The sequence below is a fragment of the Prunus dulcis genome, chromosome 2 (genome assembly GCF_902201215.1).
Source record: "Prunus dulcis chromosome 2, ALMONDv2, whole genome shotgun sequence".
NCBI lineage: Eukaryota > Viridiplantae > Streptophyta > Magnoliopsida > Rosales > Rosaceae > Prunus > Prunus dulcis.
In genome coordinates, this window is record NC_047651.1 from 14,826,741 (window position 1) to 14,841,547 (window position 14,807).

Genomic DNA, 14,807 nt, shown 5'->3' on the forward strand with positions numbered 1-14,807 from the left:
ACTAGGATGGTTTAGAGGAGAAGAAAAATGCATACAAGGATGTGCCAGGAGAGAGAAAATTATAAACATGTAAGAGAATAAATTTTTCCTGACCTAGAAGGATGTAATAGAGCATGCACCATTAAAGTTGTGTTCAATGTTTGCAGGATCGCCCCAACCCAATGACATATATCATTGGCAGCATAATCCTGCTGGGGAAGTCTTATGTGAATTTTTTATGGCTAATTTTTTTTAAGAAACTAAAGATTAACCATCTCAGGGTGATTTTAGTTTAGACATGCTCTGATGGGTTAGAAAGTTTTTCTCTTTTAGCTTTTGAGTTAGAGAAGATAATGAAAGACTGGAGAGAGAAAATACGATTTTAAGGGAGAGCAATTTATTCTCCAGGAAAAAAAAGTCGAACAAGAGAGAAAAATAATATTAATTATTATTTTATAAGTCGATTATCTAAACCGTTGATAGTAGATGAATCTAAAGGTGTTAAAAGTGTGTTTTATTGTGTGTGAAAATGTGTGTTCTCTTAAGTCCTTAGAAGTAATTTTACAAGGGAGTAAATTTGTCTTAAAAATTTTGAAAATAAGGTGGGTGGAAATAACAGCACTCATATATTATTGAGGGATACCTTTTAAGGTCCCCAACGATTTTTTTTTTTTTCAACAATCCAAACTGTCTATTTTTCAAGTCTTCATTCATAGATTATCCTTGCAAAACATCATATAAATTAAAATTTATTAAGGTATCTAATTGGGACTAACAAAATAGACGAGTACATTGTGCTTTGAGTGGTAAAATGGTTTCTGATTCAAGTAATTTTTTCAGAGATGATTAATATCTAAAAATTAAACAATTCGGATAATTGAACTACAATATATGGTGTGTCATATAAAAATATCCCTCAAATAAGCTTATTTATAAATCACAACATATATACAGTGGAGCTATTCCAAGGCCAAAAAGTGGCTTTGGCCCCTCCCCTCCTTGTTTGGCAGAAAGGCTCCTCTGGTTTATCTATCTCTTTAAATGATATACTTAAGCTTATGGCACCCCTAATCAATACTCGTCAAAATTCCAATATGAATATACTACTACATTTTCCCACTTAAAAAAAAAAAAAAAAAAACCTCCAATTTCAATCTAGTATATCTAGTTCCACCCTAATACCAATTACATATTCTAATCTCAAACACATGCATACATATATAAATAAAATATATGTGATGCAACATTTTTAAGTAAAAAAAGAAATATGCTGTATATTTTCTTATTTTGTTGGAATTAATGAAGTGTATGCAAAAGAAATATACATACACGACTTATGTATGATACATATGATTATCGTCTATAATGCTACATGGTGCTACCACCACACAAAAACTTTTTTTTTTTTTTTGGGTTGAGAAATTCTATGATTACATTCATAATTCAGCCAAAAAAGTCACTAGCCACAAAAGTGCTATTACAATAACGGAGCGGTTTAATATCAAAATTAAGAAAATCTGGTGTGTCTCCACTAACGATCAGACAGGATCGAATAAACTCTGGCATAGGCATCCCAACTAAGATTGCAAACTTAGAATAATAAAAAAGAGATAAAGCTTGAAAAAACCAAGCCATAACAATACAAATAAAACTCTCACCAAGGAGAGATGAAAAGCTCTCACAAATGAGAGATGAAAAACTCTCACAAAAGGAGAGGTGAAAACTACACAGAGAACCCAAAGAGTCTCTGCAACTTATTCCAAACATAAAGAAATTGCAAAAAAGATGATAGTGGGGATCCGACGCCGAAATGCAAGTGAAGATCCAACGCTGAGCCGCAGCCGCCTGTAATGGTTGGATGAAAATCATAACAAAACTAAGACAAATAGGGAAAACCCTTTGTCTTTGAAAATGGGAGAAAATGTGAAAGGAGGAAGAGAGGAAGAGAAGAGGGGAGAGCGGGGAAGAACAAAGGCTTCCTCCCTCCTATAAGTGGAAAAGGCTCTAAAAGTATTTTTTGGGAGAAACAAAAACGGTTTTTCAAAAACGAGTAAGAACCCGTTAAACATATAATACATCAACAATATTAAATGCACACTATTTTTTTTTTCTCTCAAATGTTAGTGACAAAATGATGTGGCAAGACATGACAATATTATGTTAAGTTTCAGCATATAACAGATATGGAAAAATTGAAATACTGCACTGGTTCATTGAAATTTAAACTCCCATCATAATGCAAAGGACTCACTAGTGTAGTTGTTTGGAGTATTTACTCCCTCAGGCAAGGTCCTGGGTTCGAATCCTAGCTTCTGTGTTGTGTGTGTGAGTTTAATATTCTATTTTCCCTTTCAATAGGAAAGGTCCTAAAAAAAATTAAAATTAAAATTAAAATTAAAAAATTAAAAAAAAACTTCCATTTCAAGGGTTTTATTTTTGGTAAAAACAAAATACGTTTTTTAAAAAAGAAAAGAAAAGGAAACACGTGAAACATAACCAGCAATATATGAAAAAATAAATATTTATCTATTTCTTGCTGCGTTTTTCTTTCTATTTATAAGGGTTTGGAATTTTCTTTGTAATCTAAACATGCCACCTACTAAGAAATACAATTATGGATATACAAAACGACTAAAAATAAAATAAAAATTCTCAAAGGGGAGCTCTTGATAAATTCATTGTTAAAGAATCACATGCATCAATTGATGAAGATTATGGTATTAATTTATGGTTAATTATTATTTTTAATATTTTCATGCTATATTATGTGAGGGCCTCAATTTATGTTTTGTCAAAAACTCTCAAAATCTGAAGACCAACTCTGATAGGCAAATCCACTAAAACTATTATGGTCATATCATTTAGGGCCTTTTTTAAAAAAAATCTATATATAAAGGCTGAGGTATCAAACGGTGAAACATTAAAAAATCCAAAAAGTGCACTTAATAAAATAAGGTAGTAAGAGACAACAAATTAATATAATGAGGTAAAATAGTAACACAATTATTATCTAAATAAAATAATTAAAAACACAAAACCCACATTTTGAATGTGGCAGCTATCCCACTCCTCCACCCTTCAAAAAAAAGTTGTTTTCATAATTCATTTCCAGAAATGCACAGGCAATTTTTCCTGATAAACTCACAAGCCTTATTGTTGATTCTGACAATGATCATGCACAGGCAATCTCAGCACCCCCTTTTGCCTAATAGATTCTAAGTTTATAATTAACAAGGGCCCACTAGTTGCTTGATTTTGAACCAATCAAATGGATTTAATCTTTCTTTGTGGGCCCAATCGGAACCCTACTAGTCTAATTTCCACGAGTATATATACAGAACAGGACAGCTGTTTATGCATTTTTGCTCTTTTTGGCCCTAGCAAGAGCCACATAGACCTAAAACACATCCGCAGGGTTCACCATTATGTGGAAACACGACACGAGCCGCATACAAAGCCATATTAAGCCAAAGTAAAGCCGAGTGGACTTGAAAGCCGTCTAGTAAAAACCCTGATTAGAACTAGTCAAAAACTTCCAAGCAGTTTGATGATTAATCTTATAAATCGCCCTTTCAAGCCTGATTATATTAACTCTAATCCACCTTAATTAGTGTTAATCTTTCCTGCATGAGATACGAACTTAACTCATTCGTATGGATCACTAGGATGTTAAAGTTGCTCAACATTCAAACTGAAATTACTTTGCAATGAGTGAAGAACGATGCGAAGTCTAAAATACGATCGACTGTCTCCAGTGTTTAGAAGAAAGTATACTCTCACATTTACTGTCTAGGTACTCAATGTGGTGCTCAATTTGGTCATCCATACTCATAATGTCACTCAATATAATTCACTTAAATGTTTGTCATAATTCGACTACATGTGGGAAGACATGTAGATATAGTTGAGAGATATTAAAAAATTATGGCATTAGATATTATACAAACCTTTGAACCAAAGCCCTAATATAACTTGCATTTCACATGTTAATTGATCTAATTATAGCGAAAAACTCACATGTGTTATGATGGTATTAAAGCAGGTAATTTTACATGTTTGTCTTAATTCGACACACGCACATGCATGTTATATAGAAGGTACTTTGAAAGATATTTGAAAGAAGAAAGAAAGAAATAAATAAAATCTGACATTAGATATTACCCAAGCCCACATGATATCCTTCGTACAAAAATCCCATTTGTGTACCGAAAAAACTGAGTTGCTTAAAGACCATTGTTTGTTATTATTCTCCATAGAGTTCCAAAGTACCACAAGAGAAAAGGGACAGTGAGAAGTGGAAGTGCTGAGAGAGATGCATGCCATAATAGCATTTGTGGTCTGCTCACTGTCCACATTCCTGGTCCTTGCTCCCTCAACTCCTACTATTTTTGGAAATCACAACATGACAAAAGAAGTTGCCCACTTTGTTTAATTATTTCCTCCATCTGTTTTGCTTCTTCTTTTTTTTTAACTTTCTCTTGTCACATTCCTTTGTTAGTTAACTATATATCTCCTTCTGGAGAAATTTTTGTAGGTTCGGAGTTCACCAGTACTATATACTATTTAATATACGTAGAATATGTGGAAATACTTTATTTTTATTTCAAAAAAGCATTGCAGTAAGTTGGTCTAAACTACATGTCCTATATATGTTAGATAGAACAATATCCGGCTGATGTACCCGAAACATGCAAAATTTCTCCTTCAGAAGTTTTGTGTATCAAACTCCTCAAATTACAATTCAACTTCATGCCCCCTAACCCATTATTGATATAATCTTTAGCAAGCAAATGGGAAATATGAAAAGCTCGAGCAACTTCATTTTCAGCTATTCGTTTTCTGATTGCTTCATACATAAGGTTAAACAAGCAGTTAATTAACAACTAAAAGTTGGGTAAGGGAAACTGTGTTTTCTAAGGGAAATGAGAAATTTTTTGGGGTAAGGAAAACTGTGTTTTCTAAGGAAAAATAACCAACAAATTTTCTTTTGTGCCCCTCATAATTGTAAGTCGCTTTCAGTTCCTTCGTTTTTTTTCTTCCACCCTCGATAGCCAGAACCTAATGTAGTACTTATTTATTTGACAGCTAGCCAGAAAAATAATTCTTTATTTTCTGGGTGGCATGGGTCAAAGCAAAAACAAAAAAAATCAAGACTGGTGTGCATCACATACCAATCATTTGAACCAGTAGCTGGCTAGATCGAGCCATATATGCTTGCAATATGAAAGTTACTAGGTCAACCTTTCTGGTAGCTAGTAATTATAACAAAAGTGAAAGCAAGATCAAAACATATTCAAACCGTAAGGGCATTCACTGTACAGCACTCTACATATCGACAAGCAAAGGTTCTAAGGCCAACTTAGGTGATATCTTAATTCGGGTTATGAGTTATATTACTATAATGTTCAAGAAAAAGCAACAACAACAAAAACGAGTTTTGCCAACGGATCTAGTTCAGTAAAAAATGATTTTAACTTACAGACCAACGGTCTCCGATTCAGATTCCTATGACACTTTGGTAGTTTATGTGAAAAATTCTCTTCTTTTTTGTATTATTAGAAGAGAAATGCTAGCAACCTTCTCTCTAACCTTCTCCTTTAGACCTTCTCCATTTTTTGCTTGACATGTGTCAATCTTCTTACACTTAAAACAATGTCATTAATATATTATACAAGTTAACTTTTGATTTTCAAGTTTACCCTTATTAAATGTATTCAATTTATCTAAAACAATTTCACAACTTTCTTACCATATTTTTATTATTATTTTACATGTCAACTATTTTTTTAAAGAAAATGTCAGTTTTTTTTTTCAAAAAAAAGGAAATGTTTTTTTCCTTGTGTTAAAATTTAAAAAAAAAAACCCAAACATTTCCTCTTAAAAGCAAATATTTTCTTTATAAAAAAAAAAATTTAACGTTAGAAAAAAATTAATAAGATGGTAAGAAAGTTGTGAATTTTTTTTGGATAAATTGAATACATTTAATAAGGGTAAACTTGGAAAGCAAAAGTTAAGTTGTATAATATATTAATGACATTGTTTTAAGTATAAGGAGAATGATATATGTCAAGCAAAAAAAGGAGAATGTCCAAAAGAGAAGGTTAGAGAGAAGGTTGCTAGTACTCCTCTTATTAGAATATTACTTGTATTAAAAAAAGAATATAAAAAAAGAGCTTTAAATGTGAATTCAATGCTAAAGGACATTATTAAACCTACCAAGAGACAAGAAACAGAGTTAAATTCTTGGTAACTAGCCTTCCAACACGACACATGTTTGACATTGGGACTTTTTTTTCTTTAATTAATTTGTAAGGCTTATTTATGTAATTTCCCATACTTCATTGTTTTTTTTTTCGTATATAGGTTGAAACATAGGAATACATGTTCGTACGTACGTGTGTCTGGGTGAGATTGCAAAGAGTATTATTAGTGGGGTTGTTCTGGCAATGAATTCACACAAGCACCTTTTTGGATGAATGATTGAAGTTCTTCGATTATTATTATGCTTTCAATGCGATATGATGTAGTCCATTAAAAAGGGATCTTCAAACCGTTCGGGAATGTCCACCATGTCCATTATTGGGACTTTCCGTGGGGTTTTGATGTTCTACTACACCTTCCAACAATCCATAGCTCCTCTAATTATACACGAAAAATGTTATTTTGTTAAACCGTTTTTCATAATATAAGGTATGTTTTATATTGTCAAACTGTAAATTTTGTGCGATTGATATTAAGCTCAATCGATTAGTAAGATATATCGTGTATAAAACACACATTTATGCGAGTTATGTATGAACTAATTAACTAAAGGGGAAATTGTTATAAAATAACTTATTGTAGTAGTATGTATTTAAATACAAAGGGAAGAGCTAAACGAAGGGAATTTGGTCGAAAATATAGCTCCCATTGTTTGGGACAACATATCCCATCACCAAAACAGTGTTACTTCCATAATTTTCTTAGACAAATTGGCGGTCCAATAATGGTGTTCCATGTAAATCCTTGACTGGTATAGCAGTCCTACATCTTGAATTAGGTAACACTAACCTTTTCTTTGAATAATTGACCAACTTGTTCCCACGAGACATGGCATGCTTTTTATAATTAGCGGCTATTAATTTGTTGGGTCATTGTTTCATACTTTGCAGCACTGTCCATTAATTCGAGGGCGGATCTGGGGAAACTGTTTGAAGGGCAGAGGAAAAATGCAATGATGCATCCACACAACAGCAGAAGAAAAAACATGACTTGGTTCTTCAGTTGGTCTCCCCAGCAGCCTGCAGCCATTTTGTAAAGTAGCTCTGAAATGAAGACCATGGATCTCTCCGGACTTTTGGTCATTAAGGATCGTTCATGTTAAAGTTTTGTATCAGATTAATGATGAGATTTGAATATAGCTTGGAAACGAAATGTGTAAACAAGAGAAGACACCGCAAACAAATGAAATGACAAACATTTTCAGCTATACGAACTCTTTGTCAATATATTCAAGTCCTCCTATTTCAGCATGTTTACCGAGAAGCAAACTTTATAGTAGATGTGTTGGTAATGCTAGGATATGATCAGACCCAACCTTCCATTTGGTTCTCTAATTTTCTTTTTTCTATTGTTTGTAAAGTTTTATATGATGTTTGGAATTTAGGAATCCGTTGCAGATTCTCATTGTAATTTCTTTTGAATTTTTTTTTTCTTTTTTAAAAAACACACATACATTCAGCCATTTTGGCCTAATATCCATTAGGCAGATGACGAAAACACTACATATTCGATTAGGCAGATGACGAAAACACTACATATTCAATTTACATGAGAATACTTAGGTCAATTTTCCTAATGCACATGAGTGACTCAATTATTGATATATATTAGCGAGTGAAAACGAATGAGTCGAACCGGCAACTAACCCTAGCACAATTCACATTGCTCCATCCACATCCATCAAAACAATAATTGTAATTGACTTTATTTATTTTGTATAGTATTGCTGCATCCTTGATTAGTCAACTAATCCAATCGAGATGAATCACAACCATATGATTCTGTGGTGTATATAAATGCGTCTGTTTGAAGGCAACCCCCATATTGACCTCCAAACACTAGTTTGGGAATTTGCATGACAAACAAGTGGAGTGTCTGCATTGTGCCATATCAGCGCATTGTGTTGTTGGAGAAGCACAGCACGTCTTCTGAATTTGTATTATTATTGGACCAAGGTAAAGCGGAGGCTCTCAGAATTCAAAAATGATCGAGGTTAATTTTTAGGCTAATTTTTTCAACCGGAAATTTTTTATTGAAATTTTGACAAAATCTTTACCAAACTTCCCAAATGATATATAACAAAGCATATTAACCAATAAATTATATATACTAATAACTTAACAATAACACAAATTCTATTAAAAACAAAGAACTTACTAAATTGTAACATATCAGTTTTAAGAAACCTCTAATTTTTGAATCCCTAAATTAAAATTTAGACACAATCACAAGAAAAATAAGAGTACAATAAGAAGAGAGAAGAAAATAAAAAATAAAAAAGGGAAACGAAGAGAGTTGGGCTGGAGAGTCACGGGCTAGCAAAGAAGGAAGAGGAGAGAATCTCCTTTTTCCTTTGTCTTGGGTGATAAAACTGAATTGAGTAAGGATTAACGGGCTGGGTAAATTTTTTTCTTCAGAAATGCAGTGCTGGGCATGGCTGGGCAGCGCTGGGCCCGTGCTATGTCAAAGTGCTAGAATATAACTTATAAGCCAAGGTGTGGAGATTTTTTATGTGCAATGTAAGAGGATTATTGGAGGTTTAGAGTATTTATTTTGGCACAGTTATCATCAATAAACTTGCATCATTGTAATTCATACTGAAACAGAAATGATCCAAAATTTGGATTTTATACCTTGAAATTTCAAACTCAAAATCGCATGATTAACTTACACAAAAACACAACATTAACTTACAGAGAGATAATGATTAACTTGCAGAGAGAATTTCTCTCTATTTTTCTTTCTTTGTTCCTTCTTTTTTTTTTTTTCCTTTTTACACTCTGTTTATAGAGCATCCTTGGCTGACATGAATACTTCGGGGAAAGAAAAAGCTCCCACAAGAACAATATCAGTCACTCACTTACCTCAAGAATCAGATCAATTACTCACTCTGCCCTGCCACTCTCTTTCTTTATCCACTGTTTGACGGGTCTTCTTGTATTACGTACTCTCCGTTCCCTTGAGCTGGAACTCCTCTGCTCATGGGTCTTAGGCCTATCTGAGGAACCACCAGAATGCATTTCTGAGGTGCCTGGGGGCTCTCTTTGTTGTTCTTCAGCAGATTCTTTGGCTGTCTCGGATGTGGATGATGCAACCGGTGGTGGAAGTAACATACCAGGCAAGACAACAATATTTTTTTTAGGTTCAATTAAACCACTGTTTTCTTGCTGTGACTTCAATAGGGCCTCAAAGTTTTGTCGCCGTGCATTCTCTGACTCAGACTGCAGGAGTTTCTCACCGTCATCGTCTTCGTTATCGTTCAGACTCTGAAAACAGTCGAATAGTCATTCAACTTCAGTTAAATTATAAACAAAACACAACTCCTGTGTCAAATATTGAATGAATCAATATTAGAAAGTAAGATCCTACTGCTTATTAAAAGAAACAAGACTTTACAGAATCCAAATGATCGAATTAACAAAGGTAAAAACTTCAACAAAGTTGATGCTAGAACTTCAGAATATACGGATTTGTTTCTAGATATGCATCAACTAGGTCTTCTATTATCAGGACAGGTTTTACTACCATCTTCAAAAGTTTCAAATGGCCATCTAAAAACAGATTTAGTTTTGGTTCTCCATGCATTTCAGAGTAATTGAGTAAAGCTTTGGTATGGGGTAAAAATGGATTGACACAACCAGAATGAGCCCTATCACAATTGAATACTTAATACAAATATAAGAACATGGATTTTAAAAATCTACGAAACAGTTTTCAGTTGAAAAACTTATAATTTATGGTTAGATGATGTACCAAATGTGAGGAATGATTGCCAACCAAGTCGAGCACGTGTTCAAAATCCTCGGCATGAAAAACTTTACGGCAAACTGGACAGTTTCCCATACTCTCTTCCACAGCTCCACGTGTATCTGACAAAAAACCATCATTCATTAGAAATTAATATAATAGAAGAGAGCCAGAACTACAAATGTCTTTCAGAAAATATATAATGTTACACATGACATGGCAATTGTAGTAACACAGTATGTTTAACAAGGCCCATACAAGGGACACAATGCAAATGGTTCTATCCCAGCTAACACTTACATTTTCCTTCATTAGAAATTAAAAAAAGCATATTGAAAGAGCATCAAGGCTCATGAACCACAAATACGTGGCAAAATATAGAATAAATAAATAAAAAGTAATTGAAAACAGAGAAAAAATCTAACATAGGATAAAAAGAAGTATTTGTCTTCTCATAGAAGATATGATGAACTTAGGCAGTTAGCCTTAATCTACATAAAATAATGCAGCACACCTCCAAATGCAGGAGTATTAAACTCCAACGAAAGGCACCAAGAATCACAACTAAAGGGTAACTGTATTATATAATACTTGATTCTCCTGCCTGACAAATCTCCCATAACACCGCCCATACAAATTAGAAATATAAGCTGCAAGGATCAATTCTAATCCCAGATAATGAGAAGATGGAACCCAAAATTTCCATGTCAAAGTAGGTTGTCAATGTTAAGATCCTCCCTGAACAAGTTGTCCAAGAGAAAACACCAGTCAGAGGATCCGCATACTAGAACTGCTTCCATGCAAAAGAAGAATGATTTTTATCCAACAAAGCCCAACAAAAAGAGCGCACCTCAAATGCTTGCAGCAACTACATTCCGGAGCTCCCACACTCACCGCCAACTCTAAAATAATGTAAAGCTTTCTAGAAACTTTCAACAATTTCAATCTCCCAATCATTACACTTTCTAGAAAAAGCAAGATTCAACTGAACCACACCCCCAAATTGACTGAAGGGTCCCCTACCAAAGCAATTTCATCCACTGCTATGGTAAATCGTAAAGGAAAAGTATCTTTCCAGCCAGAGTACCCAAAGCCACAGAGCCATACAAAACATCCTATTCAAACAAGCTGCAACCCTGAGTCAACAACACTTCCCTTGTACACGAGCCAAACATTCTGTGACAAAATCCCCAAATCCTTCCAGACACTTCTCCTCAGCTGCCAAAAAATCTCCACATTTACAAGCCACCACACACTTCCATTACCGATTCCTCTACACATAATAATGTCATGAGTATTTGCTCAAGAAATTCTAGTTGAATTAGTTTTGACTTTCTGATGTTAAACCACCCATTGAAGAAGGGAACACACCTAATCCCAATCAACCAAATGGTGTAGGTTCATTGCGTAACGCAGCCTGAAGAAAGCCTCTAGGAAATTTTTCCAATGATTTGCATGTATAAGAAACGGGAACCAGAAACAGAGACATCGTACGTAGATAAGCTAGATGAAAGACTAAGGTTCCCCCTTAGATGTGTAGTGATGCTTTTTTTCCTGCCAGATGCTTCTCTACCCTTTCCAAAATTCCTCAAAGACTTCTGAACAAAATATGACCCCAAAACCAAACCTAAATATGCCAAAGGCAGAGAACTAATTCTGCAATCTCAATCAGCAGCAAGTAGTAATATGTTCCACAACAGAGAGAGAGTGTACTCGAGTCTGGAAAAAAATTTACTCTTATCCATATTGACCCTTAGACCCGACATCGCTTCAAATCATAAAATAAGACACCACAAATAACTCATTTGCCCCAATCAGCACCACCAAAATTAATTAGATACTCTGCAAATAACAGATGTGAAATCTGAAAACACCTTGCACCATTAGATACCACACCAAACCCTTACGGATCAATCTGCTAAGCACCATCATAATAATATAAACAAAGACAGAGGATGAACCCCTAGCCAGAGATCCCTTAAGCAACCAAACAAACCAGGAAGAGGAGCCATTCACAAAGGAAGAAAGTCTAACAGTAGAGGAATGCATAAATTGGCTCCAATAGTTCCCAAATATCCAATTTGCAAATAAATCAATAAATTCCCTGATCTCAACCTTCAGTCTACACACTAATTAGCAATCAACGAATCCAAAAATCTGACACTCACCCACAAGGACATTCTGAGATTCCGAGAAAATTTTGTCACGAACATGCTTCAGCTTATTCTTGGGTTCCAAAAATCTCGCCCATTATGCACATAACAGAAAAGCCTCCCACAAGCCTCTTTCCAGCCACCCTATCCGAATTCCCAACGAATGTTTATGCATCATGCTACTTTCATTTTTTTTTTTTTTTTTTTTTCAAAGAATGCTACTTTGAAACATCAACATGAGAATGCATACACCACCCTGCTCTTCTTTAAAGGGAGTGGGGTGTTACACGAAATTTCATACAAGAGTTGATGGAAGGATACAATATTTTTTGTATCATACGTGATAGCTTCTTATGAGGATCTAAGTTAAGAACTTATATATCAGTTGTTAGATCAGACATGAATGATTGAGATGTTAGATCTAAGTGCTTTTCCAATCAATTACACTAAGCTATGAACTCATTAAATTCATTCTATCATCTTGATGCTTATATATTTGTAAGCTTTTAATTTGTTTTAAATCTTATCTTGGTGCTTTTGTTTTTGTTAATTTTTTGTAAGCTACTCTTTTTGTAAAACCAACCATTCTTAAAAGAATCCTTAATAAAGTTGAAGTAAATAATTTATTATTGCTAAGGTGTCTCATCAAGCTTCTAGTCATAAATTCAACGTACTACCAAATAACTGTGACCCAAGTATACCTTTATGATTTCGCAAGTCTCTAATAGGAGGCACATGTGCACTTGATGAATCACTGGCATTGCTTCTTTCTTCTGTTTGAATCCAATTCCACCACCTAATAATGCACTCACTGCCATATTTTTAAACAGAAGGGAGAACATTAAAACCCAAACCCTTGCCTAAAATCAGATACTGAAAAAAAAAAAAAATTCTGAAGTGATTGCGTACCTGTGAAAGCAATGGAAACAAGACATCAACTTCATAAATTGCAAAACTTTACTCTGCTCGTCTTCTGGGACCAAAGGATACAAACACAATGGACAATCTCCATCAGGGTGATTCATAACAGAGAGCTTCTCCACTGCTTCCTGGACACGTATGTCAATGAATCAGTTCCCGATAAGCCAGTCTGGGTGTGTCCATTAAAGTACATATAAGCTCCTCGTTAGGAAGGGATCATGCATATGATCTATCACAGTCCTGATAGTTAAACATTCATGAACATGCAGAACTAACATATTGTACATAGGTGTTATTCTAAACTTGTACCCTGTCACAAAGGAGAGCAATGTTAATACGTCAAACAATTTTTGCTAACTGGCTAGAGCAACAATTACCTCACAAATCGCCACAAGCATTAAACAAGATGAGAGGTCGCATGCTCTGTCCCGTATCGAATTCATTAGATGTTTTTGCCTCTGAAAATCAAGACCCTTTGAATCTAAAAGTTCAATATGTGGCGGTTCATTCGGATACTACAACAAAAAATCAAAAAGAAAAGAAGCAAACTTCAGCTCACAAACAGATAAAATAAAAAATCAAACATAAAGAACTTTACTTTCATTAATCTATACCTGAGAACCTGCTCGAACTCCAATAACAGCTTCCACAAACTACAAAAACAAAAAGTGCGTATAGCGTCTACAAACAATAAGAGATTGCCACCATTTGAAGACAAAAGCTAAGAAAGAAAAAAAAAAAAGCAATATTGTAATCAAATAAGACCATTAGCTCCAACAGCTGAAGCCTTTACACTAACAAATTGCGACAATCACAGAAATTGAAACGTCTTCTTTAACTATTTTCATTTATTTTTCTCAGACTTTCTCAGCAAACAAGTAAAATTCAATTCAGAATTTCAAAAACAATATTTTTTAAAAAGAAAGAAGCTTGCAGCAGATGAATTAAGTTGGAAAAGGAAAGGACCTGCTGTGAAGCGACATCGGCGGTGCGAGGTTTGATGTAGAGGTGGAGATGAGGAGGGTACGATTCGAGAACCACACAATCGTCGCCGTACACCGCTTGTACGGCCTCCACTTCTGCTGCCACTTCTTCTTCTTGGGCGGCGGCGTCGGCCATTGCTTTACAGAGATTGATGCACGTCGTTCATCTTCTTCTTACATATCACCTGCTTCGCCAGAAATAATATAAATTTTAAAATTATTTAATTTATTTATTTATTTTCTCTTTGGACTGCCGCTGCCGTACCAAAAAAATAACGGAGAATCTTAAACGTAAGGCCGCACGGCTATACTCCATAAATAGATATTTTATAATTATAGCCCTGCGGCTATACTCTGAGTTAAATATTTTTTTAACCGTTCTTTAAATAGAAATTTTAAACGTAAAGTAGATTTTTTTTAATAAGTATAGCCGTCCGGCTATACTCTTTAAAAGTATAAAATTAGATTCTTAAAAAAAAAAATTTGGCCAACTTCTTTAATTTAGTATATGTAATTAACTAATATCTTAGTTTTTTTTAAAATTTCTTTAATTAGTAATTATGTTTTAATAAATTTTTCTTTAGTGAATATTTAAATATTTTGCTGATTTAATAAATTATTATTATTATTTTCTTATTTTCTTATTTTATTTTATTTTTGGAGGACCTTTCCTATTGAAAGGGGCGATAGCATACTAAACTCACACACACTACACGGATGCTAGGATTCGCACCTAGAACCTTGCATGAGGGAGTAAATACTC

General features: G+C 34.2%; 1 protein-coding gene across 1 annotated transcript; it reads right to left on the reverse strand.

Moving 5' to 3' along the window:
• Positions 1 to 8,849: 8,849 nt before the first annotated feature.
• Positions 8,850 to 14,246, reverse strand: LOC117620328. The gene is made up of 7 exons (XM_034350493.1): positions 14,028 to 14,246; positions 13,676 to 13,714; positions 13,439 to 13,576; positions 13,050 to 13,189; positions 12,842 to 12,951; positions 9,994 to 10,109; positions 8,850 to 9,506 (listed from the first exon to the last, which is right to left on the reverse strand). Exons 1-7 carry the CDS (start codon positions 14,178 to 14,180, stop codon positions 9,126 to 9,128), a joined length of 1,077 nt encoding a protein of 358 aa, XP_034206384.1. The 5' UTR covers positions 14,181 to 14,246; the 3' UTR covers positions 8,850 to 9,125.
• Between the last annotated feature and the right edge of the window lie 561 nt (positions 14,247 to 14,807).